The sequence below is a fragment of the Rhipicephalus sanguineus genome, chromosome 8, assembly GCF_013339695.2.
Source record: "Rhipicephalus sanguineus isolate Rsan-2018 chromosome 8, BIME_Rsan_1.4, whole genome shotgun sequence".
Taxonomy (NCBI): Eukaryota; Metazoa; Arthropoda; class Arachnida; order Ixodida; family Ixodidae; genus Rhipicephalus; species Rhipicephalus sanguineus.
This window is the reverse complement of record NC_051183.1, coordinates 90,475,568-90,503,445: the sequence shown is the minus strand read 5'-3', so window position 1 is coordinate 90,503,445 and position 27,878 is coordinate 90,475,568. Positions and strand designations below refer to the sequence as shown.

The window sequence follows — 27,878 nt, the reverse complement described above, 5'->3', positions numbered from 1 at the left end:
TTTTCGTTTTGCTTTAGAAACATCTGGCGTTCCTTCGTTTTGCTTTTAGAAAACATCTGGCGTCGTTCGTTGGTTTATTTCATCAATCAACGGCGTTTTGAACAAAATTTTTTATTGTTTAATCACGCACAGGAGAAATCTCACCAGGCACTACCTTGGAGGTAAACAATGGCTGCTAATGGGAATGAGAGACAGAAGAAGTCGGCTTTTAGCTAACACTTACCCTTCTACTTCTACTAACATTTCCTGCTGGAACATGCCAATGGCTGCTAATGGGGAATGAGAGACAGAAGAATTCGGCTTTTAGTTAACGCGCACGCTGCGAATTTTTTATTGTTCAACAACGCACAGGAAAAATCTCCCACCGGCACCACCTTGGAGGTCAAGATCTGGTACTAGTGTTACGACTGGTTACGCACTACGACTACGACAACTACGAGGAACGAACGCGTGCCGCCTTAAGGAGCTTCGCCCCTAAAAGGCGGAGGGGGGCGGTTGTGTTTGTCAATACACAGCTTTCTGTGGCATTTACTTCATTAAACAGTTACCCTTTATTACACCTGCGTGTTTTGCGGTTAGTCACTTAACACTTAACAATTTTGTAACAGCTCTTCTTTAGAAAATGCGGCAGACTCAACGCACTCTGGCAATCAATTTTCATGCGCAGCACTCAGTCAGTAGCAGCCTTTGTCGGGTTTTTCGCTTTGAACAAGCGTTCTGAGGTGGATCGCCGTCTATGTCTAAATTCAATGCTTTTGCACACATCGTGCGCTTACCAGGAAAGCCAAGTACACTGACGTCTGAACACACTTCTGTTGCTGTTAAACCAACTAAACATGTATCGACTAAACTTCACGCCGTTGTGCACAGCATACATTTACCATGTCGCTCTTCATTTCACACGTCTTCGCGACTCTCAACTCCAATTATCACTGCTATTTCTTAGCTCCGTACTGCCAAAGAATTTACGATAGTCTCGCACGCTAAAATTTGAAATGCAGAAACGGATGACCTAATATCTGCCCCTGTTCGAAAAATACATAAGCTGGAATGAGGAAGACTTAATTTCCGGGCTTTTATTATTCATCAGGTAACACATAAGTGTGTAACCATGCCGTTAGTGTCATTAATGAAAGAAAAGCTACGGTACCTCCATCAAGCCATCTTGGTACTCATTCGCAGTCCGGCCTGTTTGTTTTATTGCGATATTAATTATACGGGCACTGTAAGCGCATTTGTGTTGTCGCTTTCGGCGTAGCCGTGATGCTCCATATAAAGTCCAAGTGCGATGCAACATTGCCCCGCGCTTTGCACGTTCTTTGAGCGAGTGAAATCGTGCGAAGGCAACCGTCGATAGCGGCTCATGCGAGGAGAAAACGCACCGGCTGCCTTCCGTTGCGCAATAGGGCTGGGGGAGCTGCGTGGCTGCGGCAGGACCTGCGAACGCTGAGCAGTCGCACTCGACCTATCTCGAAAGAGATGCGCACGCATCTCATAAATTTGTGCGTGCCGCGTTCTCACCACCCCGCTTGCGTTGAAGTGATAGAGAGCACAAAGGACGTTAAGCTCGCTGCTGCTGCCGTGTTTTCTTACGCCAGCGTTTCGTTAAGTTACGACAGGTTCAATGTTAACGAAGTTAGCTGCTAGCCTTACTTCTTGTGACATTCCAATTTTGTTGCAATCGCATTCATTACGTGGCCCTTGTGGCGCAACTGTGACATATTTGTTTAGCCTCTCAGAAAGAATCATGAATAGTTGAAATGCGAACATGTTAGAACTAATACGCTTTTATTCGTCGTTGTGTTGACCGGTACGCATAATTCAAACATGACTTCTACTTGATTTCAACATGATTTTTGCAATCCATAAACTATCGCAGACTACCACATAATTATCTGTTCGAGATAAAACAGTGAAGTTATCGCATGTAAAAACAGTTCTACTTTGTTATTTATTGTTTGCCTTTCATTTGCTTGTTGCTACACACTGCCGTGTTTCCTTCGTGTATCATCCTTTGTTCAAAGTTGGCGTTTGTCCCCTTCACACCATGATTGTCTGTGCGCTCAACATTAAATGAGAAACTTTACGGCAATGAGCTGAACGTGTAGCATATAGCTACAGGCGCTGCAGCCATACGACATAAAATTTACGAAGGTATAGCTTTTAATGCGGTGAGTGCAAGGGAGAAGCTGGCAACAGCGAACAAAGCAACAAGTATGTAGCGAAACGTAATATTTATGCCAGTAATTTATTGTTCTCTCCTACTCGTCACAGACACCGGGAACACGAACAGCAGCTGGACTTCCGAGGAAGCGGAAGCTACATCTTGTTCACCTGCATCATACCAGTCATTCTGGGCTTCCTGGGATTAGCGCTCATCTTCGTCGTGAGCCGTGAGTGAATTACGCGCAGTAGGCATACTACTCTTAAGCGCACACGGTTAGGCCCTGTACCAGCCATGTAATTAAAGGCTTTTTTGAGACCAATTTGCTCTGAAACTGCTATATGCAAAGCGCTCGGGTTTGTTTCATTTTATTTGCCTGCCTCTCTTCTTGCAATGGAGCCAGAATTACAATCGTATTTGAAGTGCTGATATTTTTGCAATTCTTTTACTAAATCAAGTAGTACTTGTCATTACTTTTTAAGTAAAAATACCCGAAAAATAAAACTATTCCGCATACATGCGCTACTTTAGTTCAGTAGCTTCCTGTTCATGCTTCGTTTATTCTGGTACTAAGTCAGCGTACTGTTTTTTCGAGTTGTTTTGATAATGGGGCAAATATAACAGAAAAAATGATTTCGAGATATTGGCAGTTAAAGACGAAAAAGAAGTTCATTACATGTTATGTTCAAAAAGAACTTGTACTGAACAATTTAATTAATTGCAAGCTGCCATACAGCCATCACGCCAATAAATGTTTCTCCTCTTTTCTTCTTTTCTTGGTTCCCTGACTTGTTTTTCATATCTTCTGTATCTCTATGGGTCAAATACAGTCGATGGCCGTCGAGCTCACCCAATCAAATCACATTCTAGCGCCTAGGGGACATGGCAAAACACCCTGACAAAGCTCACTGGGGCCATACAGGCCGTCTTTAAAGATAGAACGGTTTCAAAGGTGGCAGGTCTGAGTGTTTCCATTTCAAGGAACACGATCTATTGTGTTCTCTACGAGTGCCACGGTTTCTCTGCATTATGTGCAGACACAGTTTCTCTTAACGCGGTTTGTGAGCTCCACATCAATCAAACGGTAGCCATTGTCACTACAGGCAACACTTCGTCCTTGTGGCGACGCGGAGTGAGGACAAAGCTTACTTGCTGAAGTGCTCACGCGAGTGCTCCCGCTCTCGTTTCTGTTAGTAGACGAAGCGTGTCAATTTCTAATAATACTGCGCCTTCTAGACAGTTTTGTTGATTTGTCAACTGGCGAATATCTTTTGCCACCGCAAGAAAATAAACAAAGGCGCAACTCAACTCAAAATAAATGCACAGAACCACGTCTCTATGCGCGTCTGACACACCCAAGGCATGTGGGCTCGCTAAGTGCCACGCGTGTTCAAAACAACTGCACGACGGGCTTTAAGTAACCGGAGTATAACTTTAAAAATTTTATTAATACAAATTACTTGAGGCACAAAGCTAAGGTTATGACGACCTGAGGAAAGGGGGCTTGGCCGCTCGCGAGTTGGTTTTGAAAACCTGGTCCTTCTGGCTCAATCAAAACGCGCAAAAATGCGTGGGGAATTAGATATTGTTAAGAAAGGCTTTATCATTTCAAACAGCAAAAACCGAAAATTTCTTGCTTAGTGTCCTTGAGCATTACTTCGTAGATGCGGGTGCGTACACGCACACGTCCATGTATGTATATGCATGGCAAACCAATTTATGCATCGCTTTTTATGCACATGAAAACCTGTCGCGCCTTCCAGAAAGGTCTGTAACAAAGAAGCTGTAGAAGCAACGATTTATGCAGCATTGAATGTTTGCCACATACATGAGAATCGTGTTAGCCACAGCAGTTTACAATCGTATCAATGTTAACAGTTACTAGCTATCAAACCTTGAGGCCGTTACTAATATAGCGCATATATCGCCTCAGCACCTTGTAAGCAATAACAAATAGAGTTCCTCAATTGTCATTGCCAAAACTGACCATGTGTAACTACTGAGTCAGAGTAATGCGACTTTACTTTAATGAACACATCCAATCCAAAAGGCAAACGCTGAAGGGCTCACACACATTCATTTTTAATTCTAGTCACTACTTTACTAATCAAGTCAATAAAACTATGATACCAGGAACATTAGCATGCGTGCAATTACTTGCACTTTGTTGAAGTATATACAAAAGAAAACAGCATATCATATAACGAAATGTACACACAGATACAATGACATTTAGCTGCCAAAAATGTAGATGTAGTCACATTTTTGATAACCGTGCTCACTGTCTGTGTGTACGCATGCCTTGTCGGAAATTGTTCTAGTCATAGTCGTTAATTTGTGTGGTATAATGCGTCCTTGCAAGTGCGTAATGTAGTAGCACACAAGTGATAATTTGATTTAATGAAAGCAGTAATAATGAAAATATGGCCGCTGAGAAAATATCCTGAGCTGGATCAATGCACTAGTAGCAAAATGAGGGTGTAGCCATTACTAAATTACCTGAAAGACAGCTCTGAAACTGTAGCGTGACTATATAGCCGGAAATAAATGGTCACTTTCTTTCAAACGTAGTAACACCGGAGGTTACGAGCTATTTGCTTGCATTTAAAAGCTTTTTACTGCCCTCTTGTAATAGTGTAGACATTAGTACGTCTGCTTCATTCCTCAATCGGCGCGAAAATTCGCAGTTGTTTACAGTCTGTAGCTACAAATCACTCCTCCAGTATGTCGATGTGGCATTCCGAAATCAAATTTGTATTGATTAAAACGCACTGAACTTTATCGCTCATCTGTATTGAATATTTATCCACCATGTGGAATGGTGGATTGCACCATCCATCATTACGGTGGATTATGGTGCTGGAAGATGGCGGCATGTGGTGTCACGCAGAATCACGCAGCGTAAAACGGCTTACAGCGTCAGGACCATCGTGCCTAGCTGTCGCACATAAATAATTGTATAAAAGGCGATGTAGAAACCGTTGGTGCAAAAAAGAGGAAAAGAAAGACATATGCAAAAAAAAAACTTCTGCCACTAGGAGTCGAACGTTCCACCTTTGGATCCCGAGCCGAGCACTTTACCTGTACGCCATGCTGACAGAAGTATTGCTTTCAGTAGAATGACTGGTCAACATACCAATACACCGTTTGGATTCAGCTTTGTATGTCTCATACTCGAGACAGACGCGATCTCCACCTTCTACTCAAATTTGCTCAGTTAATAAACCCATACAAACAGCTGCCGGTAAAGAATGCCACGCCGATAATGGCATCAGCGCTAACTTTCTTCAAAATATCAAAATTTCAAAAAATAGCAAGTGGACCGAGCAGCGGGTATAGTTAACCGGATGTTACTGCGAAGTTCTATAGCCGTTTCTCACTTTTTCCAAAGGACGAGAGGCTTTATGTGCAGAGGCTTTATGTTGACTGTAATCTCATTCGATAAATACGCGCGTACAATTGATTGAGTAGTGTGATGTTTTTTTTTTTTTTCGCGCAACGTACAGCGCGGCCGTGCTAGCGCACTGATCTGACGTTATATCATTAGCTACAACTACATAACAGCTGGACCAAAAACGAGTGCAGTGAGGAGAAAAAAATATGCCATCATATTGATTCAGTAAGGCGGACGAATTGACAAGTCTATATCATCGAATAGGAGTAAGAGAACTGCCGGCGAGTGCGACTGGCGGCGGTTGGTGAACGGAGGCCTTTGCTGAAAGCGCGTCGCATCGATGCTCATCGCTTCTTGTGCCGACACCGTACACAAGAAAAGATGCTTTATTTAGGTTAGCCGATGCCACAGCTATGCTGTAAAGTCATTCGTACTCGTCGGATTCGTGTATCCTGAAACGCAGAAGCGCCGATGACACGTAGACAGGCTCGGTCGGTACACTATGCCTAACCTTTGCTGGAAATCATGGTGGTAGATTATGATCGTGAAATTCGTACTTGGTAGGGCTCATCTCGACGAAGGCCGAAGGTAAAAGTTTGTTCATTTTATCTGCGCGTGCATTTTCCCTGTTACCTTAAAGTGCCGCTGAAGTGTGCAAGAATTGCCAGAGTTGCGTATCTAGCGTGGAGGTATCAAGGGGCGGGTGTTTTCAGGTCTACCCGCTGGAAGGGGTAATTGCGCAGCCAGGCTCATTTACTTCTCGACAACTGCACGGCGGTGTAACACAGTTAGTGTCGCAGTTCACACCGACTCCCCCCCCCCCCTCTAGACTTGTAAACATCACATTACATCAACACATCACGGATGTAAACCTGATAAGTACTTGCGTAAAATGTAAACATTCATGGCTGCTATGCTCCACAAAACTTGAGGCGGTTATTGGCGCAGCATGAATGAAAAAAAAATGCCTCCATCTCCCCGAAGGGAATCGTGAGGAAATGGGAATGCATTTCTTGCGCCGAGAGTACACGGCGTAGTAATTTTAATGGCGTAAAGGTGGACACATCGACGCGCTCAATGTCTCCCTTTTGGGCGCCTCTTTCAACAAACGCTTCCTACGTGCGTTCGTAATCACCTCAGGGATGTTGCCACCGCCTTCAATGCAGCACAAACGCGTTTAGAACGCGCTGTTTTCAGGCTGTGCTAAGGCAGCACAAACGCGTTTCAAGCGCACTGCATTGAGGCGGTGGCGCAGGTAGGGGAGAGAGCGAACGGCGAGAGAAGCAGGGGCGAAGCACTCCACCTACCCTCTCCTACACTCTCTCCAAACACGCGGGAGCTCCTGCCGCAATGCGAGCACCCTCACACGCCAGAGCGCGCTCCTCCTCTCCACTCACTCTCCGCTACTCCACCCGCGCCACCTGCTTCGGTTGCTAGGGGCGAGGATAAGCACGCGCGCCCGCAGCTGTTGCTATGGGAGAGGGAGTGAGAGCGTAGAGGCGCGCGGACAACGCCGGATGCCTTACATAGCCCGACTAAGAAATGCATTCGCATTTAAAAAAGCGTGCTAGAAAACCTAATGATCGGCGTTGGCTTCATTGAACTGTAAGCATATTTTTCTGCATATTCAACAGGAAAACATAAAAAACGACAGCGATTTCACTGTTTCACATAATGTCACGTGCACTTCCATCATGCCACAATCATCCGTCGTGCTTCCATCATGCCACCGTCATCCAGCTTGTTCACCAAGCCATCCACCAAAACATGTTTTGCATCGACACCACCAGCCAGCATTCTCCACTTAACACCAAAGGAGCTCGCCACCACCATCACTATCTGCCACCATCAGCCACCACTATCACCACTCTCGCCATTATAAGTACCACAGCTTTCACTATTCTTATTTAAAAATTGTAGCGCTATATTAGACAAGAACAAGGAGAAAGGAACATGACAGGACGGGCGCTAACTCCAACTATTTTTATTGAAACAGCCGCGCAGCATTTTATAGAAATAAGGACAAGGCACGCATGCGCATTCATGAGGAACAGAGTATGGGGTGGGATCCGTGCACGCTATCACTTTTTGTTGAGTACCTCAAATTCACTAGCACGCAATGATACAGGTGTGGTGCTGACGCACATGTCGCCTTTCTGTGTAATGAAAAGCGCTTCTGATTGTTTGCGAGCTAATATATCTTTACTTCTGCTTTGGATGTTGGTTTTCTCAAGCCGTGGTTCACAGTTTCTGCAAGCGCTGCAATGAGCGGGTAGATTCTGGAACAACGCTGACTCATCGCCTAGCGACCGTTCATGTTCCTTGGCGCTCTGGTTGATGCAGCGCCCAGTCTGACCTACGTAAACATTGCCACATGAAAGGGGGATCTCGTAGACCACACCCGTGGCACACCGCACATACGGTTTGGCGTGTTTCGTTCCACAGCCGGGAATAAGAATTTATCACCAACTAGCCCCGCAACGTGTTTTATTAAGCTTTCACCACATCCACTATTCTTTTTCCTTGTCCACTATTTTTTCCACCATTTCCACCAAGAATGCCAGCGTCCCCCAAACCACGATTATCAATATGGATGCATCTACTGAGGCCGAAGGAAACGCCCTTAGCCAAGCGAATTCTGTTTATACAGCTGATTTCTTTTCTTCTCAGGAAAATCAAAACGCGTTCATAATATAAGATTTCTCACGGCCCAATATTTCGCGCGAAGGTGAAAAAAGTGTTTGCTCAAAATGTCTCAAAAGTAAATTCATGATCTCAATTTATTTGAACGTATGCGGAATATATTCTCGACCGTTTCTTTTTTTCTTTTGTGCAGGTCTTGGAACTGAACCCGCTGCTGCAAGTGAGTAACGTGGTTTCAAGTGCGCGAAAAAAAATATTATTTTACCTTAATCCATGACATCGGTGTCTGGCAGTGAGTATATTTCGGTTAACTTCGTTTTTCGAAGAGCTGTTGAAGTGGCTGTTAGAGGCCACGTAAAACGAAGCGCGTGGTGAAGACCTCCTCCGCTAGGTGCCGCTACGATCCTAGCTGCTCACAAGGAAACCGTGTGCTCTTCCAGTGAACTCGTTCAGTGAAATTTCAGCAATTATCCTGACAGTTATTTGTCCCTTAACCAAAATTAACTTAGTCTCTGATATCATACGTACCCAATAGAAATCTTGAAGCAGAATCATTGATTTCCTTTGACTTTATTATGCAAAATACATTTTCTGAATATTTCGAAAATCGCGCGCAACTGCCCAACCGGAAGTGCTCGGAAAAGAAAGAGGAGTGTCACTTAGTGCCCGTGTCACTAATAAATTAGATTCCTGCATTTTATAAAACCACGTTGTGATTCTTATACAAGCTCTAGTAAGTGGTTAACCTCCCACAGCGTGAAAAAGAATCACAAAGGGGGCAAGGGAACCCTGGTTGACATCAACGACCTCAGATTCCATAACGTGCACCTAAACGAAGTAGAACGGTTACTCCATTATAATCTCGTAGATTTGGGTCTATGAGGAACTCAAACGCCGCGCCCTTTCGTTTAGCAGAGCACGATGTTAGTTGTTGAGCTGTCATTATGGCTAAGCTTGTTATCAGAAACACGCTGTTATTAAGGCACTGTGCGACTTTCTATTACTATAATAATATCTGGGTTTTAACGTCCCAAAACCACGATATGATTATGAGAGACGCCGTAGTGGAGGGCTCCGGAAATTTCGACCACCTGGGGTTCTTTAACGTGCACCTAAATCTAAGTACACGAGACTTTCTATTGCAATGTTGCTGCCTTTAATCGTCCTGCTCTCACACTTTGCTTGCAACCAAATGTGACAGCCGGACACTTGATGTAAAACAAAGTAAGGTGACTGTGTGAATAAAGGGGCCTTCCAACACCGCTTCAGCATGATCCGAAAACGCTGCCGATCGGTAGCCAAGGCTCCTGAGAGCACGTGAGCCAAACATTATTGCACAGCATGTGGCTTGCAATTTACAATTCATTCGTAAAGTCAGCCTGATATCGTTCCCTTTTGTCTCGACAAATGATGCCATCAACTTAGCTGGCCGTGGTCTTACGTTGATGGCATCATTTTTGATGGCATCATCAGTCTTAATTTGATGGCATCATCAGTCTTAAGTTGATGGCATCATTAGTAACTATGCATCGTGAGCTGCATAGTTACTGCGGACGCCGGGGAATGCCGCCTCGTGCCCGCAAGCGTGTTCGGGATCACACTGAAAGTAAGGCGCGCTTTCGAAGAAATTAAAAGAAAGTACTAAGGTCATGACGCGCGCTGACGAAGGGACGCATCTTACTGCCCACTTATCATGCCCCTCTCTGCGTAGCTTTCAGTGCGCTTGCCGGTACGAAAGGGGAGAGAAGGCTCTTAAAGCGTGCGGCAAATTCCTGTAACTCCGCTCGTACATGAAGGATTATAAAAATTTTGCGGCATTACATTTGTGAGCTAATGAGCTCTTTTAATGAAGGGATTGCACTAGGGTTGACAAAAATGCGGTCTGTGGGCCGCATGCGGCCTGCATACCTCTCGCTAACAGCCTGCGGCTCGCACATTGCTGCCTTCGTCTCTTATTTTTTGTCAGGCACCGCATGTAGTCATCCTGTGTCGAAATTTAACAGTGCAACAAAAAAAAATCACAGTTTCGCCGCAACGGCGAAGCAATTAATGCGATAGCAACCAACTGGAAGGCAACGCAAAGAACGGAAGACAGCTCGAAATTTCCAGCGCGTCACTCAAACGCAAAGGATGCACGAAAAGAACACGCACTGGACGAGCGCGAACTATCAAGTCTCACAGTTTTTACTTATTTCTGTTCGAACAACATGCTCGTTATTTCTGTTTGAACAGCGTGCTCGGTCGCGTTGCAGCGGTCGCTGCAACGCGACCGTTGCATGCAGAAGTAAATGGTGTATATAAATAGCTCGCCGTTAGCATGCTGAGAGACGGTACTCTTCGTGGCCTAGCCATCTAACATCGTGCGCTGCGCATCAAGAGGTCCGCGGTTAGAATCCGCGCGTCGGATAGTATTTCTGAATTATTTTTCTTTGTTGCTTTTATATATATATATTATATATATATATATATATATATATATATATATATATATATATATATATATATATATATATATATATATATATATATATATATATATATATATATATATACGTTATATATATTACGTTAATAAAGTGCTTCGCACGCGCGTCTGTTTGATGTTTCTGTGAATATTTCATCGGACCTAGAAACCTTTTGTTGTTTTGATATATATATATATATATATATATATGGATGGATGGATGGATGGATGCTATGAGCGTCCCCTTTATCACGGGGCGGTGATATGTCTGCCACCAGGCTCGAAGAAAGAAAGAAAGAAGCTTCCTTGTTTCATGTTGGCCTAATACCTTTGTACAGAAGCATTAGAACGCTGTAATGGGCCGTCCTCTTGAGCGCCTTCTAGTGGGTCGCCCTCTTCGCCTCTTCTCGGAGAGCACGCCCCTCGTGCTCTTGCTCGTGAGAGTCTGCGAGTCTGCGCTCTGTCGTTACTGTCGTCGCTGCGCATCGTCGCCGTCGATCCCGCCGTCAATAAACGCCTTTACAAAGTGGTGGAGAGTGCTGTACCGTCCCCACAACTTCGGTCTCCATCTGATGCCCCTGGAGCTTCGATCCCGTACCGTGCCATCTACCATGCCGCAAGACGCCGCTCAGCAAACGCCGCCTCCTGACCCGACCGCTTGTCCCGGTGTCCCCCGTATCCGCGACCCTCCTATCTTCACCGGCGCGGATGGCACCGACGTGGAGGACTGGCTCACGATTTACGAACGGGTGAGTGTCCCCAATAAATGGGACGAAGCAGGCAAGCTGAGCAACTTGGTTTTCTACCTCGCGGGTGTGGCCGGCATGTGGTACAACAACCACGCATCCGATTTCCCGACGTGGTCCGCTTTCAAGACCGCCATCATCAACGTGTTTGGCCGCCCTGCCGTTCGTAAGCTGCAGGCCGAACAGCGTTTGCGAGAACGAGCTCAGCAGGCCGGCGAAACCTTTACCAGCTACATTGAAGACGTCCTCGATTTGTGTAAGAAAGCCGACGCCACCATGTCGGAATCTGACAAGATGAGGCACATTATGAAAGGCATCGACGACGATGCCTTCACGATGCTGCTCGCCAAAAACCCCAGCACTGTGGCCGAGGTCATCACGCTCTGCCAGAGCTACGAGGAACTGCGCCGGCAGCGGTCGATGACCCGTCGCTCTCCATCCCGCGACGCCGAGCTCGCTGGCTTGTCGACCATATCCGACCACTCCGCCTTGCTCGCAGAGGTGAAGTCATTCGTGCGCGAGGAAATCGCGCGCCAGTTCTCTCTGCTGGACTTTGCTCAACCTCAGTACGTTCACCAGCCGTCAACCACTGTTCTCCCTCCCCTCCGTCGAGCGATTGAGCAGGAAATCGCGGAGGTCATGCCTGAGTACCACCAGCACCATCCCGCTCCTGCACCACTGAGTTACGCCCAAGTTGTCGCAAGGACGTCCCCAGTAATGCCTACGGCAGCCCCACATAGTTACGCCGAAGCCGCCGCTAGACATCAGTCCTTCGAAGCGGCTGTGCCGGCTACCTACGCCGACGTAATGCAGAGGCCACGACCGCAGCCCACGATGCAGTCATATCAGTCGCTACCCCGTCAATCACGTCATGCGCCATGGGCGGGACCTGCTCCGGCAAACCGATGGCGCACACCTGACAACCGCCCCATATGCTTCGCATGCGGTTACGCCGGCCACGTGGCGCGTTATTGCAATCGCGTCCAGCCGCCTCAAGTCGTGTCGCCCGCCACCAGCCAGACGAACCGCACATTTTACGCCCCACCTACGCCTCTGTCACCGACGTCACGCCAAGCTCCATCTACTCGGCGCTCTCCGTCTCCCCGACGTCGCTCACTGTCGCCGATGCGCCCGCGTCCGGTCGCACGCGACCAGGAAAACTAGTCGTCGCAGTCCACGAGGCAAGGGCTGCGACGCTATCGAACTGCGAAAGCCCTCAGCGAAGCCCATCGAACGTAATAGACGTTTTTGTGGACGGTGTTCGCGCATCTGCCCTTGTCGACACTGGAGCCGCCGTATCCGTTATGGACGCTAAACTAAGCCGCCTGCTACGAAAAGCGACGACGCCACTTTCCGGTCTTTCCCTCCGTACAGCCAGCGCCCAATGTATTCACCCGACGGCGGTATGCACAGCCCGTGTCATCATTCAGGACGCTCTGTACGCCGTCGAATTCATCATAATTTCCTCATGCTCTCACGACGTCATCCTGGGATGGGATTTTCTCTCCCGCCACGACGCCGTCATTCATTGCGCGCCAGCCGAAATAGAGCTTTCACCATTCTCAGATTTGACGCCGGCAGACAGTTCATCGGCTGCGACCAAGGTATTCGTCAAAGACATCACAGTTCCTGCAAATTCGTCAACGGCTGTGTCAGTCTACTGCACCGGTTTCTGCGATGCCGTTGCACTCCTGTCTCCATGTGACCGCGTTTTCACTAGGAAAGGCTTGCTGGTGCCATTTGCGACCGTGGAAATCACTCAGGGCGACACGGATATTTTTGTGACCAACCCATCCCCGTTCATTGTTACGTTGGTGCGAGGGGAATGTCTCGGCAGAGCGGAACCCCTCGAAGACGCCCAAGTTATAGACGCACCGGGTGACACGCACTGCGCCAGCTCCCGTACGCTCAGTGCTGTTTCCACGTCCGATTCGTCACCTGCTGATGTGTTTAGGTCCTCCATTGCTGACAACCTCACATCGGTCCAGCGTTCCCAACTTCTGTGCCTGCTGGAAGAATTTCGTTCTTCTTTCGATGTCGGGCAAACTTCTCTCGGCCGCACTTCCGCTGTTACCCATCGCATCGACACTGGCGCCCAACCACCACTGCGGCAACGTCCATATCGCGTGTCTCCAGCAGAACGCCGGGTCATTAATGAACAAGTCGACGACATGCTTCGACGCGACGTTATTCGGCCCTCGGACAGCCCATGGGCGTCTCCCGTTGTTCTCGTTGCGAAGAAGGACGGTTCCGTGCGGTTCTGTGTGGACTACCGACGGCTCAACAAGATCACTCGCAAGGATGTTTACCCGCTGCCGCGAATCGATGACGCGATTGACAGTCTGCAAGGAGCCGAATTCTTTTCATCCCTTGATTTGCGCTCGGGGTACTGGCAAGTACCCATGGCGGATGACGCTCGAACGAAGACAGCCTTTGTCACGCCCGACGGCTTGTACGAGTTTAACGTCATGCCGTTTGGTCTGTGTAATGCACCCGCGACCTTCGAGCGCATGATGGACACCGTTCTGCGCAACTTGAAATGGCACACGTGCTTGTGTTACCTGGACGACGTCGTCGTTTTCGCTCCGGACTTCTCCACGCATCTCCAACGTCTGCGGCATGTTTTGACGCGTTTGCGCAACGCAGGCCTCCAACTGAATCTGAAGAAGTGCCGATTTGCAGCGCGGCAGCTGACAATCCTCGGCTACGTCGTGTCCAAGGACGGAATCCTTCCCGATCCGGCCAAGCTTCGGGCCGTGGCCGAATTTCCCAAACCTACGTCCGTCAAAGAACTGCGCAGTTTCGTAGGACTGTGTTCGTACTTTCGACGCTTCATACGAAACTTCGCCACCATCATATCGCCGCTGACGAAGCTCCTTGGAAGTAACGGACCCCTAAATTCATGGTCGTCCGAGTGTGACGACGCGTTCGCAAAGCTCCGTCGTTTGTTGACGTCTCCTCCCATACTACGCCACTACGATCCTACGGCCCCAACGGAGGTACACACGGACGCCAGCGGTGTAGGCCTCGGCGCTGTTCTTGCGCAGCGCAAACCAGGGTTCCCCGAATATGTCGTGGCATACGCAAGCCGTACGCTTACCAGAGCCGAGACCAATTACACAGTCACGGAAAAAGAGTGCCTGGCGATCATCTGGGCCCTTACAAAGTTTCGACCTTATTTGTATGGTCGCCCATTTGATGTCGTCACCGACCATCATGCACTATGCTGGCTGTCGTCATTGAAGGATCCCTCAGGCCGTCTCGCCCGCTGGGCACTTCGACTGCAAGACTACGACATCCGCGTGCTGTACCGCAACGGACGCCAGCATGCTGACGCCGACGCCCTCTCGCGCTCTCCCTTGCCTGACGACAATACCCCCTGCTCAGTATCTCACATAGCTGTTGCTTCAATCGACGTTCACACCATTGCTACCGAACAGCGCAAGGATAAATGGATCACCTCGCTGATCGACTTCCTGACGTATCCGTCGGCAACACCATCCACTCGCGCGTTGCGTCGTCAAGCCCACCACTTCGCCATTCGTGACGACCTACTGCACCGACGCAATTATAACGCCGACGGCCGCCAGTGGTTACTAGTGATACCCCGCAGTCTGCGTTCTGAAATATGCGAGGCCTTCCACTCTGACCCGCAATGCGCGCACTCTGGGGTATCCAAAACTTACCACCGCATTCGACAACGATACTTCTGGCGAGGGATGTACCGCTACGTGCAGAAGTTCGTTCGCTCCTGCCTCGATTGCCAACGCCGAAAACCTGCAACGCACGTGTCGCCAGCAGGTCTACAACCATTACCTTGCCCTAACCGTCCGTTTGGGCGCGTGGGCATCGATTTGTATGGACCACTTCCTCTGACTTCGGCTGGTAACCGCTGGGCCATCGTCGCTGTTGACCATCTAACGCGATACGCCGAAACCGCCGCCCTCCCAGCGGCTACAGCGCGCGATGTGGCCTCCTTCCTGCTCCACCGATTCATGCTGCGTCACGGTCCGCCCCAGGAGCTGCTCAGTGATCGAGGCCGTGTCTTCTTGACGGAAGTCGTCGAAGCCATTCTCAAAGAGTGCAACGTCGTTCACCACAAAACTACTGCTTACCACCCGCAGACGAATGGCCTCACCGAACGCTTTAACCGCACGCTCGGCGACATGCTCTCAATGTACGTCGCAGCCGACCACACAAATTGGGATGTCATTCTGCCCTTCGTCACGTACGCATACAATACCGCCTCTCAGAGCACTACTGGTTTCTCGCAATTTTTCTTATTGTACGGCAGGCACCCGTCGCACACAATCGACACCATCCTTCCCTACAGGCCGGATTGATCTGAATGTGCGCCTATTTCGGACACAGCCAGGCTTGCTGAAGAATGTCGCGAGCTTGCGAAGACCTTTACAACGCACGAACAAGAGCGGCAGAAGAGCATTCGCGGTGGCACCACCACTTCTGAGTCCACGTTCCTCCCTGGAGCGCTCGTGTGGCTCTCGGTCCCGACCGCTGCAACTGGCCTCTCTTCCAAACTGCTGCCCAAATACGAAGGCCCCTACCGTGTCGTCGAACGCACGTCCCCGGTCAACTACCTGATTGAACCCATTGAGCCTTCTTCGGACATGCGCCGTCGAGGGCGCGACATTGTGAACGTGGAGCGCCTCAAGCCCTACCATGACCCGCTCATAGTGACCAGCTGTTAGGTCGCCGGGCGGCTCCCTTTGCGTACCCGGGGTAATTGTACAGAAGCATTAGAACGCTGTAATGGGCCGTCCTCTTGAGCGCCTTCTAGTGGGTCGCCCTCTTCGCCTCTTCTCGGAGAGCACGCCCCTCGTGCTCTTACTCGTGAGAGTCTGCGAGTCTGCGCTCTGTCGTTACTGTCGTCGCTGCGCATCGTCGCCGTCGATCCCGCCGTCAATAAACGCCTTTACACCTTATCTACATTGATTAAATCTATGTTATTATACCAAAAAATATAAATTCATGGTCTATCTCTCTGCCTCTTAAGGCAGAATGACCTTATTTTTTCTCCATTATTTACTTTTGTTCTTTATCTCTACTTTTCTGCCACCAATACTCTAACCGTCTCTTACTTATTTCTATCGCGGACGTGTTCAGCTTTCCATTGTTGTCCCTAAAACCCAAGGCTTCCTGTAGACTCGTGCCCACACGTATACCTGGGTGAATATCGCCACATTCAATCAGTACATGTTCCATCGTTTCCTTAGTTCCCCCGCAGCATGTACGTTGTTCTTCTTCGTCACTGAATCTCGCTTTATAACTACGCGTTCTAAGGCAGCCCGACCTTGCTTCAAACAGTAAAGCGCTTCCCCTTGAATTATCATAAAACCTTTCCCTCCTTATTTCGTTTTTTCCCTTTCGGTAGTTACTCAGAGCCGGCTTCTTTTCCATCGCTGCCATCCAATAAGTCATCTCCGCCTCTCTGACCTTGCGCTTAATGCTCCTTGTTGCCATATCACCCGCACTGCTAGCCGTATATTTACTGGTGAGCCTCCTAGTTCTTTTTCTCCACTGCGTGTCAACGCTTTTTCTATACAAATACCTGAAAACCTTCTCTGCCCATCTACTCTTCTTCATTTTCCTCAGCCTCTCTTCGAATCTCATTTTGCTCTGAGCTTCCCTCACTTCAAAGCCTGTCCATCCCATATCTCCCTTTACAGCCTCATTTGTCGTCTTCCCGTGAGCGCCCAACGCGAGGCGGCCCACCGTCCTTTGATTTACATCCATTCCTGACTGTACCTCTGACTTCATGCACACCACTGAGTTCCCAAATGTAAGCCCCGGGACCATCACACCCTTCCACAGCCCTCGAAGCACCTCGTACCTATTGTACCCCCATAAAGCTCTGTGCTTCATAATTGCAGCATTCCTCTTTCCCTTTGCTACCGATGCTTTCTCTTGTACCTCCATATATCTATCCCCCTCATTTACCCATACTCCGAGGTACTTGTACTCGCTTACCCTCGGTATTTTTTGGCCCTGTATAAAGACCGCATGGTCTTCGTGAACACGGGGCATTACAGCGGCGCCCACAGCAAAAATCAGCCGAGAATGTCTATAAATTGCTATCACAATTAAAGTCTTCATTTCCGAATCGCCGCCCAGATTTCAGTCAATGTGGAGATCGGTATCACAATTTCTCGAGTCCTGACGCCTAATTCTTATCAGACATGACATATACTACAGGGAGAAAGGGTCTTTCAGATGGCAACGGTAATTAGCTTACGTTTCATTCACACACCCCTCCCTCTCTGCTCATACCGTCTTTACTGTTCCGGCCCTTGAGCGGCTAAATTTCGGGCGCACGGTCCGCTAAATGAGGTGAGCTTGCGACCCCTGGATTGCACGATTAGTTGAAAACGTGTTGCAGGGCAATTTCAATGGACCAATGGTAGTTGAGATACCATGTTTTATGGCTATTGCACAGCTAAAATGAAACTGCGTAGGTCTTAGACAAAAATTAGAAGCACACACTGCGGTGTAGAAAGCAAAGTTTGACAGCCATTTGCGGAATAAACTGCGTTTGTCATGCGCGGGTGTTGAACTTAGTTTGAAAACATGTGGACCCGAAGTTGTATTCTCATATTGGCCTCTATACTATTTTGTGCGTGTCCCTTGATAAAGACAGGCAAGTGAATTGCTCGCTGGATCGTTTGATGAGTGCCAGCGTTAGCACCAAATTGCAGAAGCATCAAGTGACTTACTTCTTGGTGCGCTTGCGTAAATGCAAGCGTTTTGCTTAGTATGTTTGCGTTAGTGCAAGGGCTGTTTCCTGTGAAGTTCCGAATTGTTTCAAGACGCTCATAGTTGAGCGCCGATCCGAATGTCGCGGGATCGAATCCCGGCGGTGGCGGCCGCATTTTGATGGAGGCAAAATACTGGAGGCCCGAGCGCTTAGAATCAGGTACACGTTAAAGCACCCCAGGTAGTCGAAATTTCCAGGGCCTTCTACTGCGTTGTCTCTCGTAATCATAACTCAGTTTGGGAACGTGAGACCCTAAGAGTTATTATTGTTATTATAAATGCGTGCAATATCCACTTCCCTTAGCACCCGGCAGACCGTTCCTCATCTGCCGAATGCGCAGCAAGGATCTCTGGAACGACGTGGTTCAACCCGCCACCGAGTTCTGCTCGCATCTCATCTTGACACCCTGGGGCGCAAACATCCAAGAGCGCGGTGAGACGTCTACAGCTTCAACAAGTTTCAGTCTTGTGCAACCTCTGTGCTATTAGGACTGCTTACGGCAGATTTCACAATGCCTGGGGTTTTACGCGCCAAAACCACGATATGATTAAGCCGCGCCCTTAACGAGGGCTCCGAAGCTTCCGACCATCTGGTGTTCTTCAACGTGCACTGAAATTACACATTACCGGCCTCTAGAATATTGGCCCTATCAAAATGTGACCACTTGGGCGGGGCCGAACGTGGACCTTCGGGTCAGCAGCTGGGCGCCGTAACAGGTGTATATCAACATCCACGACGGACTTAAGCCAGATTTCTTAGCTACATTGTAGATACGTTTGGCACAATTTTTATGACTCTTTTCCCTGTGATACACGAAGAGTCATACTCACAAACAAACAAGAATAAAAAAAAATTACACCATCCCCATTAAAGAGAACTATGTGGGGATGCGAAGCAGCGCATGGGTTGACCTAAAATTCCGTTCATCAAGGGCAGCTTGCCCGATGCTAACGCGTGCTTGCAAGTGGAGCACACCACGAATTTCCTGCAGTTGCTGTCGCTGTTGCTCGTCCCGAACTCTTGTTGGAGCACGCCACGCGGGTTCATCGCGCGTCTGCAGAATGTCGTTTCCCGACGCCATGACGTGATTGCTGAGAGAGTGTAATGGGGAGAGGCCACAGCGTCTTAACCAGCCCCTTACACAGGCCCGAACGCGCTTGCGCGTGCCGGCGCGCCCTGACAAGCAGAGGACGCGTAGGTTCATCGCGGGTCTGCAGAATCTCGTTCCCCGACGCCATCATATGATTGCTGAGAGAGTGTAAGGAATAGATGCCACAGCGTCTTACCCGGCCCCTTGCACAGGCCCGAACGCGCTACCGCGTGCCAGCACACATGGTTGCCTTTAGTGGGAGATGAGCGGACGGTCGCCAATGGAAGAGCGGACACAGCCCCGAGAAAAAGCTGCTTCGCATCTAAAAATCCAGGGATACCATACATACTGCGGGAATTCGTCATGCAAAGCAGTTTTATTTGGAGATCTGGCTGAGCCACATTGCACTTTTTGACGGAGTAACTTACCACAAGCAGCATATCCCTTTATGCCGCGAAATGCATCGGTTTTCCGCATGCGCATGGCGTTTATTGCACGTCTTATTTGATGATGATGATGTCCTATTTCTAGTGGCGTCCTCGCGCAATGAGATCGGGGCTGAAAACCGGGCGGCCGGATGCTTAAGTTTCCTGCTAGTGAATTGCCTTTTCATGTTTAGTGCACCGGGGATGAGTACTGGGATTCGCCCCATTTCCATGGCACATAGCTTCCCATGAGCTTTTTCACAGACGCAAAAGGAACCACAGATGCAAGCCCCTAGCCATACAAAGCTTCTGTGTAAAAATATTTTCCTTTCATTTGTCTGCTGGGAGGGAAAAAGCGGTACAAATGTGAAAAGTTCAAATGACAGCCAACAGCAGCCGACGTTAGCTATCACTTAAGCAGTAACAGCCAACATTATCTATAACTTGACCAACACATACCCACCCTATCCATAATTTCTCAACAGCGAAGCCCTTAAGGCTTGCCGTAATTTGTCCGTCGGAAACAGAAATGATGATCATCACGAAACAGCACGACTCTCTACATCCTCTTTTTCAACTTTGTTCTTCTGCTTCGCTCCAAGAACACGTGTGCCAATTTCTTAGGCGTGGCCTCTAATAACCCTGATGGCCGAGAGAACGAGTAGAAAAAGGGAAAAAGAAATAGATATGAAGGAAGAGAAAAAATATAAATTTTCGGCGACAAAAATATTCCGAAGTTGTATCCGCGCCAGCATATCCTCGCTCCGAATGCGAGCGTCCTTAGTACTCGGCTACCCAGGCACGCTAGCAGTGCATAACATAGCCTTATATTTTATAGTGCAGCAAGAGGGTGGGGAAGGGAAGTGGGCGTGAGGAGCGGAGACATTATGGGAAGAAGGAGTCAAAGGAGAAGGAAGAGAGCAAAGCATAACCTAGAAAGCAAGATAAAAAGTGAAATAGACAGAAACAAAATCCACAGAGACAAGGAAAGAGAGAACAAAAGGAAGAGAGGGAAGGAAAGATAGCGGCAGATAGAGAGAGAAAAGGATAGAAAAATAGAAAGATAGCAAGAAATAGAGACGGAAAGAAAGGGATGCGAAAGAAAATATGGGAAATAGAGCGAAACCGCAAAAGCGAGGACCACATGCGAAACCTAGCGAAACCGCAAAAGCCAGGACCACACGGGGAAACGTGCAGCACGTACAGGTGGCGCAATAATCCGCTGCGCCAGTGCGCCAGCGCCTCGAGTGTCCACTTGCGGCCACTCACAGTTTCTACTCGTGTGCTACGAATTGTGGTCTCTCCGTCTGCTACGCCCGTGTTGTATGCAAGTACGTGCGCGCCAAAGCGACAGTTCCATAAAAGGCGCAGGCCTTGACAAAGTTAGCCAGTGCAGGATTCTTTTAGGGCACCAGAGGAAGAGAAAGGATATAAGATAGCACGGACGTGCGACAGAGTGTTTCGATAAGGGCAATCCAGCGTGAACCCGAAAGCATAGGTCATCACCATCAATGTTTGTATGCATTGTTTCTTGTAATTTTAGATGAATATTGTTGAGTAACGAAGTGTCGGACAACTCATTAGGCTGGGCACTAGTAAACCCCACGATCACCGAACTGCAGGCGTTGCATTTAGTAAAGTCGTAGCCAGTGGCCTAGCCAGGGGGTAGCACACCGGGCCCATGTCCCTCCCCTCCCCGAAAAATTGCTCCGATGAGATAGAGGGCACAAAATGACACTAGACCACACACATCTGGCCAGACCCCATGTCGAATCAAGGCGGTGCCTACCCCCGAAAAAATTTCTGCCTACGCCACTGGCCGTAGCAATTCCGCGAAGTTTTCTGTGCTGTAGTTCCACTCAGTTTGTAGACGTTGCTCGCGCTGCATGAGTGCTTGAGTAGCTGTGCCACGGGTCAGCTCTGCACGTGATTTCTTAGCCGTCACCTAGCGGAATAGAGCGGCGTGGCGCGACTTCTCTCGCAAACAGAGTGTTGTTAAGTGGCAAAGGCATACAAGGCGAATAAATTTTAAAATTCTCGCGGTCCCCGACGCATTTTGCCACGCACCTAAGGCTTCTTCATTGCTGTTCCTCTTTACGGACTACGCAGACTGTGATGTGCGCCGGTAGGCGACCTACGGTACGGCGGAAAAACAGTGCTGAGCAGCGTACGAGGGAGCATTGCTGGATCTGTCGATGGCTTTCCTTCAACCAACAAAATATAGACTGCAGACTCGAGATCACTTTGCCGGCTGCGACTCAGTTCTGTCAGCACTGTGAAAATGTCACTTAACTCGCGTGGAGCCTAAATTGACAGCGAACTAGCTACAGCATGTACTTCATAAACATGCCTGGGATCACTTTCTTTACGCGGCGCACGCTTAGAATTGAGTGGTCCCGCTGCTCTCTGAAGCATCGTCAAGGCCGAAAACGGAATACCTTTGTTCCGGGTGGGTGGTGCTTATAGGTATTGGCACAGTTACGACGCACCTAGTCATAAGCGATATTTCAAAACACCGCTAACAACCTGACACGCTCCACTCATGGGTCGGCTGCCGCACGGAGCACGCCAGTTGCTTTCATTCACTCCCGCACCGCGGCACCACCACCTGAATGCACGTTTCCTATAGGTGCCCATCAGATTCCGCTGTAGTTTTAGCATTGCGCCACCAGTGCAAGCTACGCCAATTTTTTTCAATATGTGGGAGCATCTACCGATTTAACCAGTAAAGGCAGTACGCGGGCAAATGTAGTAGGCCAGTACACCACCGCTTACGCATAGTGAGAGGTTTCGTAAAGACATGATGTCGTACATAGTAAGGAATCCCAATAACGGGACACAATTTGCTCGTGCAGAGAGAAGCCAGCGTGAATTCTTCAAGGCGGCTGTAGGCCGTTCGCGTCTCTACGTGACCATCGACAGTGACCAGTGCCCGCAGACGACAGTCGCCGATCTCCTGGCGCGGATGAAGGTCCTCAAACTTACAGGCTACGAGTTCTACCTGAAGGGAAACGAGACAGCCGACAATGTGAAGGCGTGCTTCGACATCGTCGACCAGCTAGTTGCCGCCAAAAGTGGGTGTCTAAGCTGTAAGCAAAATTCGGCTTAACCAATGCATAAACATGGCACTGAATTACATCGGCTTAACGAATAGATAAATGCCGGGCTGATTTGCGAGAACTTCATTCAATCAAGGCTGGGCTTCTGGTTATGTACCTTCGTGACAAAGCGCTGTCTTCCGACAGTTTCAATCTGAGTCTAACAAATTTGGATCGGCGACACAGAATTCGGCTGCTTTCTTTAGATTCTGTCCTGTTGAAATGAGCGCCTATCCTATCCCAAACATCATGTAACTTAACAGCGTGAGGGTCCCAGCTAGTTGGTACTCCATATTCAATAATTTACTAAGGGTAAAAGCGTTTACAGAAGAGAGGGCAGCAGACATGGACAAGCGCTGACAACAGATCTTTTTTTTTTGAACACGAGTAGCTTATGCGCAACCAACACATCAGAACATGACAAATTTCTAACATGAACATGCGCAGTACGTCCAAGCACATCTCTCTCAAAGCCAGCGCTACCAAGCAGGTCATGCTAACGCATCTACTACCTACACACTGCATTCGGGTTGCCTCACCAATTTCTCGTGCAATCTGATTGCCGTCCCGGAGCAAAATTCGTTTAAAGTAAAATCTGTTGGAAGTTAGCGCTAGTCCTTGTTTGTTGCCGTCTCTTGTCTAAAAGTTCCTGCCATTAGTATTATTGAGTAATTACCACCTTTTGTATTAACTTGAAATGCATGTTGCGATTCTTCGTGAGTTCAATTACGAGAATTTTGCATCTGCATCGAGTTCAACATCACGCGCCGAAATATTTTGTTGTGCGTTCGTTAGTGAAAGCCTTGCTCGGGCAGACACTGTAACAGTGCGGTGCTTAATTTGGTGCTTCGCCGGCTTCCCGCAGGCTCGGCCGTGGTCATCTTGCGTAGCGGTCCTTACGGGACGCAGGTAAAGGCTAATGTGCTCGCTAACGTGTACCAGACGCACGCGCCCATAGACGGCTCCGGAACCATACGTGACACCATCTTCATGAACAACTTCAACTACACGGACCCGAATCAACAAGCAACAGGCCCGGCACTGACCATGGTGAACATGCTGAGCCGAGCCAGAAGCGACAGGGCCAAGAGCATCGCCTCCGGAGGTCCCAACGTCACCAACATCTGCTACAGCGAGAGTCTGATGGGTATAAGGGTGGACACGCGGTGAGTTTATTCCGGTGAAAGCCCCGTACTTCTCATGAATAAGAATTGTAGGTGACCCTAAAGCATCACGTAAGCGTCCGGCACTGGCGTTCGCACCTGGTGTTCAGGTGCCCTGGTGCATTCCTTGGGTTAAGAAAGGGAAAATAGACAACCACCCATTTGTAGCACGAAGCCACCAAGAAATCCATACGGATTTCTCAAAAATAAAGCCTCTTAGTCGCCGAAAAATTCGTCCTGGTCCATGGTTCGAACCCGGGACCAACGCCTTTCCGGGGCGGTCGCTCTACCAATTAGCTAACTAGGTTAATTGAGCTAACCAGAAAGCTAGCGTCCTCGTTAGCTACAAAAAGGTAACCCAAGGAATTGAAAATCAGTTTTCCGGAATCAAGGCGGCGGGAAGGTTAAGAAAGGGGAAATAGACATATACCCATTTGTAGCACGAAGCCACCAGGAAACCCATACGATTTCTTAGAAATAAAGGCTCTTAGTCGTCGAAAAATTCGTCCTGGTAGTGGTTCGGACCCGGGCGGTCGCTCTACCCTTTCTGGGGCCTTTCCGGGGCGGTCGCTCTACCAGTTGAGCTAACCAGGAAGCTAGCTTCCTGATTAGCTCACTTAACTTGGTTAGCTCAATTGGTAGAGCGACCGCCTTGGAAAGGCGTTGGTCCCGGGTTCGAACCGCTACCAGGACGAATTTTTCGGGGACTAACAGGCTTTATTTCTGAGAAATCCGTATGGATTTCCTGGTGGCTTCGTGCTACAAATGGGTGTGGTTGTCTACTTTCCTTTTCATAGCCTTTCAGCCACCTTGCCGGATTCCCAGAACTAATTTTCAATTCCTTGGGTTACCTTTGTGTTTCGTCGCACTGCCGAAGCGGATCTCAGAAGCCACGTAAAAAGAAACTAGTGGTTGAGATCTGCTCCACCAGTTGGCGTAACGAGGCCAGCTGTTCACAAGAAAAGCGCCTGTTTTTTCAATGAGCGCATTCGAATAATTTTCATTTTTTACCATGATATTTAATTGGAACTTACAGTTAATGAACTTACGCTCCGAGATCATATGTGTTCAATGTAGCTCTTCATTTGAATCAGAACCATCGATTACGTACCAGTTTTATTTTTTAAAGGCGAAGCGTTTCTTAGCGAACCTTTGGCACTTTCAGCTTTTCTATCTATCTATCTATCTATCTATCTATCTATCTATCTATCTATCTATCTATCTATCTATCTATCTATCTATCTATCTATCTATCTATCTATCTATCTATCGATAGATAGATAGATAGATACCACCTACGTCTAGGGGCTCTCATGATCGCCTCCTTAGCTTGGTGTAGACCAAAATTGGCATAAGAGAGTAAGAGGTTTTGACGAATGTGACTGTCGGATCATGACATACATAACGTGAAAATACCACTGCGTATGTCGTCAAACCCTTTGCTACAGACACGTGTGGCCCATACCCGTCTACAGCATAGAAATGCTCTCCGACTGCTTCGCATGAAACCGATTCCCACAACACGTGGGATCTGCCGACGTTTGTAGCGTTAGCTACACTGGTTTAGACGAGCCAGTTTCGCGTGGCCCCTCAAGAGGCGTGCTACGCATGCGCGAAGACCAGAGATGTCAGACAGCTGGCGCATCAGAGCCGTCACCTCCCGCGCACTCCGCCGCCGCCGCGCGCGTCTCGCTGCCCCCGGTCTGCGCTTTGCAGAGGAGTGACGTCGTAGCCAAGGTAGACGCACTGGCGCCGGCGCGTGCGCAGCTATTCGCCTTCGCTGTGCAGTCGCCGTCTGACACTGCACTGGAGCCGCTTGATGGCGCATCTGACTGGCGTTGTCCAGTGTGGTTTAGCTAAGGAGAAGGAGAGCGCAAATGCTGCTACACGGCGCAGAAGAGCGGAAAAGCTTCACTCATCGGATCCCGAAGTAGTTGCCTGGCAAAATAAATATACAACTGTTACATAATATGTATACCATGTGTGTGTCACTCGAGCAGCCGAAAGCAAGATGATCAAGCTTATCCTAGACAATCAGGAAAGCTAAGAACAATAAGCTGGACCTTTGCTAACGCTACATTATCCTGGCATAGCCGAGCTAAGCCACTGCAACATTTTTTTTTTTCAAGACTATCTGAATGCTTCTAAAACGGGAAGTACGCCTCGACCTTAACCCTTTCAGACGCCACCTATGAAGACCTGTCTGTAAATGAGTCAAATCGATACAAAGTTATTTCAAGGCACTCGATATTCTATGCAACAAAATAATGCCATAATGCGCTAATTTATGTGTGTTATAGTACTTCATTCCAATTCACTTGTAATTATATATCTATTTATTGTGAAGTCAGTCATGCTCCGCTTTGGCATTAATAAAAATAGATCTTATGGCAGAAATATAGTGTAAATTCGTTTTCGGGTATGTCCTTTCGGAGTAAAGAAAAATTATACTTTTGACGTAGCTCGTGGGAAGGGGTGCATTGAACTACTCGTCTAACAGTGTAGTGCCTTCAGCAAACTGATCATATGCAACAGTACACTGCAAAATGAGTTAAATGAATACAAATTCATAATGCAGGAGGTTCATTTCATACAAAGCTCAATGTATTTTGCACTCCCTTAGTACCTAGCCGTTACAAATGGTAAAAACAAGTGGTGTACACAATTGCGTATATAGCGTGTCAAAGAATTAAGCGCGGGGAATAGAAAAATATTGTCAATCGTCGCTCATGCCTCTGGAATTCCGGTATCCGGCGTGGGCGTTCAACGGTGGCCTGCACAAGAATTCTAACTTGAATACGCATCGAATGAGGCCAAGAGCAAAATGCCGCATGACATCATTTACGGCGCATGTGGAAATAATTGATGACATGGGGACATAAATTATTGTTACCCGCATTGTACCCACTGTAGCTAAGCTTGAATGCGAACCTGTGCAGGGCGGTGCTTAGATACTCGGAGATATGCGAGACGGTCCAGTGCTGCTCCACAGTGAAGCCGCCCCAGCGCAACCACCTGAGCCGTTCCAGGATCGTGAGCGTCAAGAAAGGCAGCCACTACCTGGTCTCCTACGACGACCCGGCAACGTTGGAGGAGAAGGCGAACGAGATTGCTGAAATCACTGATGGACGGCTCTGCATCGCGGCCGATGACGCCGATGCGGACGACTTTCACGGCAAATGCGGCGACAAAGCGGCGCTCCTCAGCAAAATGACCGAACTAGCGCGCAAACGCAACTCGGCCTACATTCACTTTGTGTAGAGCACGTGAAATGGCCGGGGCGTGGTTAATCCAGCGAATGTCGCAGCTGCGTTCTTAAGCTTATACCGACAATTGAACACTGCTAATCTTTATATGTTGCAGTAATAGCTCGCTGCAAAGCGTATGACGCAATCGTTTGCTTCGGCGCTCAATGGAAGCCGTTTTTACGTCATGCCGGGCAAGACCCAACAATAAACGGAACTGTGTTGAACGCGTTTCACCAGTGGACGTGCGTTCGATGTGATTAACCAGTGCATTTGCTTGTAGAAATGCGTATTGCTTTATTCTTGTTTGATTTGTAACAGTGTGTCAGTAATTTTGGTTTTGACCACATTCACGGCATTGTGCAAAGTGTGTAGGCTCGAAAGGGCATGTCGAGGATTCGTGCATGTTGCCTCGTATGTCCGGAAGCCATATTTACTAGTCACGGTAGGAATCATGCATTTCTTTCTATCTCTCTTTGTCTATTTCTTTCTCTCACTCTCTCTCTCGTTCTTTCTATCTTTTTTTTTCATTATCTTTCCTTTTTTCTCACCCTCTCTTTCTCGCTTCCTCTTTGTGTCTATCTCTTTCTTTCTATTACTTGCTCTTTCTTTCTCTTTTTCTTTTTCTGTATTGCTCTGTTTTTATTTAGTTGTGTTTGTTTCTCTCTGTCTCT

General features: G+C 48.3%; 1 protein-coding gene across 1 annotated transcript; it reads left to right on the top strand.

Moving 5' to 3' along the window:
* Positions 1-1,111: 1,111 nt before the first annotated feature.
* LOC119403375 (uncharacterized) lies at positions 1,112-27,220 on the top strand. Its single transcript, XM_037670317.1, has 5 exons — positions 1,112-1,116; positions 2,275-2,393; positions 8,395-8,421; positions 23,662-23,962; positions 26,899-27,220. Exons 1-5 carry the CDS (start codon positions 1,112-1,114, stop codon positions 27,218-27,220), a joined length of 774 nt encoding a protein of 257 aa, XP_037526245.1.
* The last annotated feature ends 658 nt before the right edge of the window (positions 27,221-27,878 follow it).

What these genes read in the sequence shown, in the direction of transcription:
- LOC119403375 (XM_037670317.1), top strand. An exon ending in GCTCATCTTCGTCGTGAGCC is followed by an intron (nt 2,394 to 8,394) that starts GTGAGTGAATTA and finishes TCTTTTGTGCAG; the next exon opens with GTCTTGGAACTGAACCCGCT. An exon ending in GGTATAAGGGTGGACACGCG is followed by an intron (nt 23,963 to 26,898) that starts GTGAGTTTATTC and finishes GAACCTGTGCAG; the next exon opens with GGCGGTGCTTAGATACTCGG.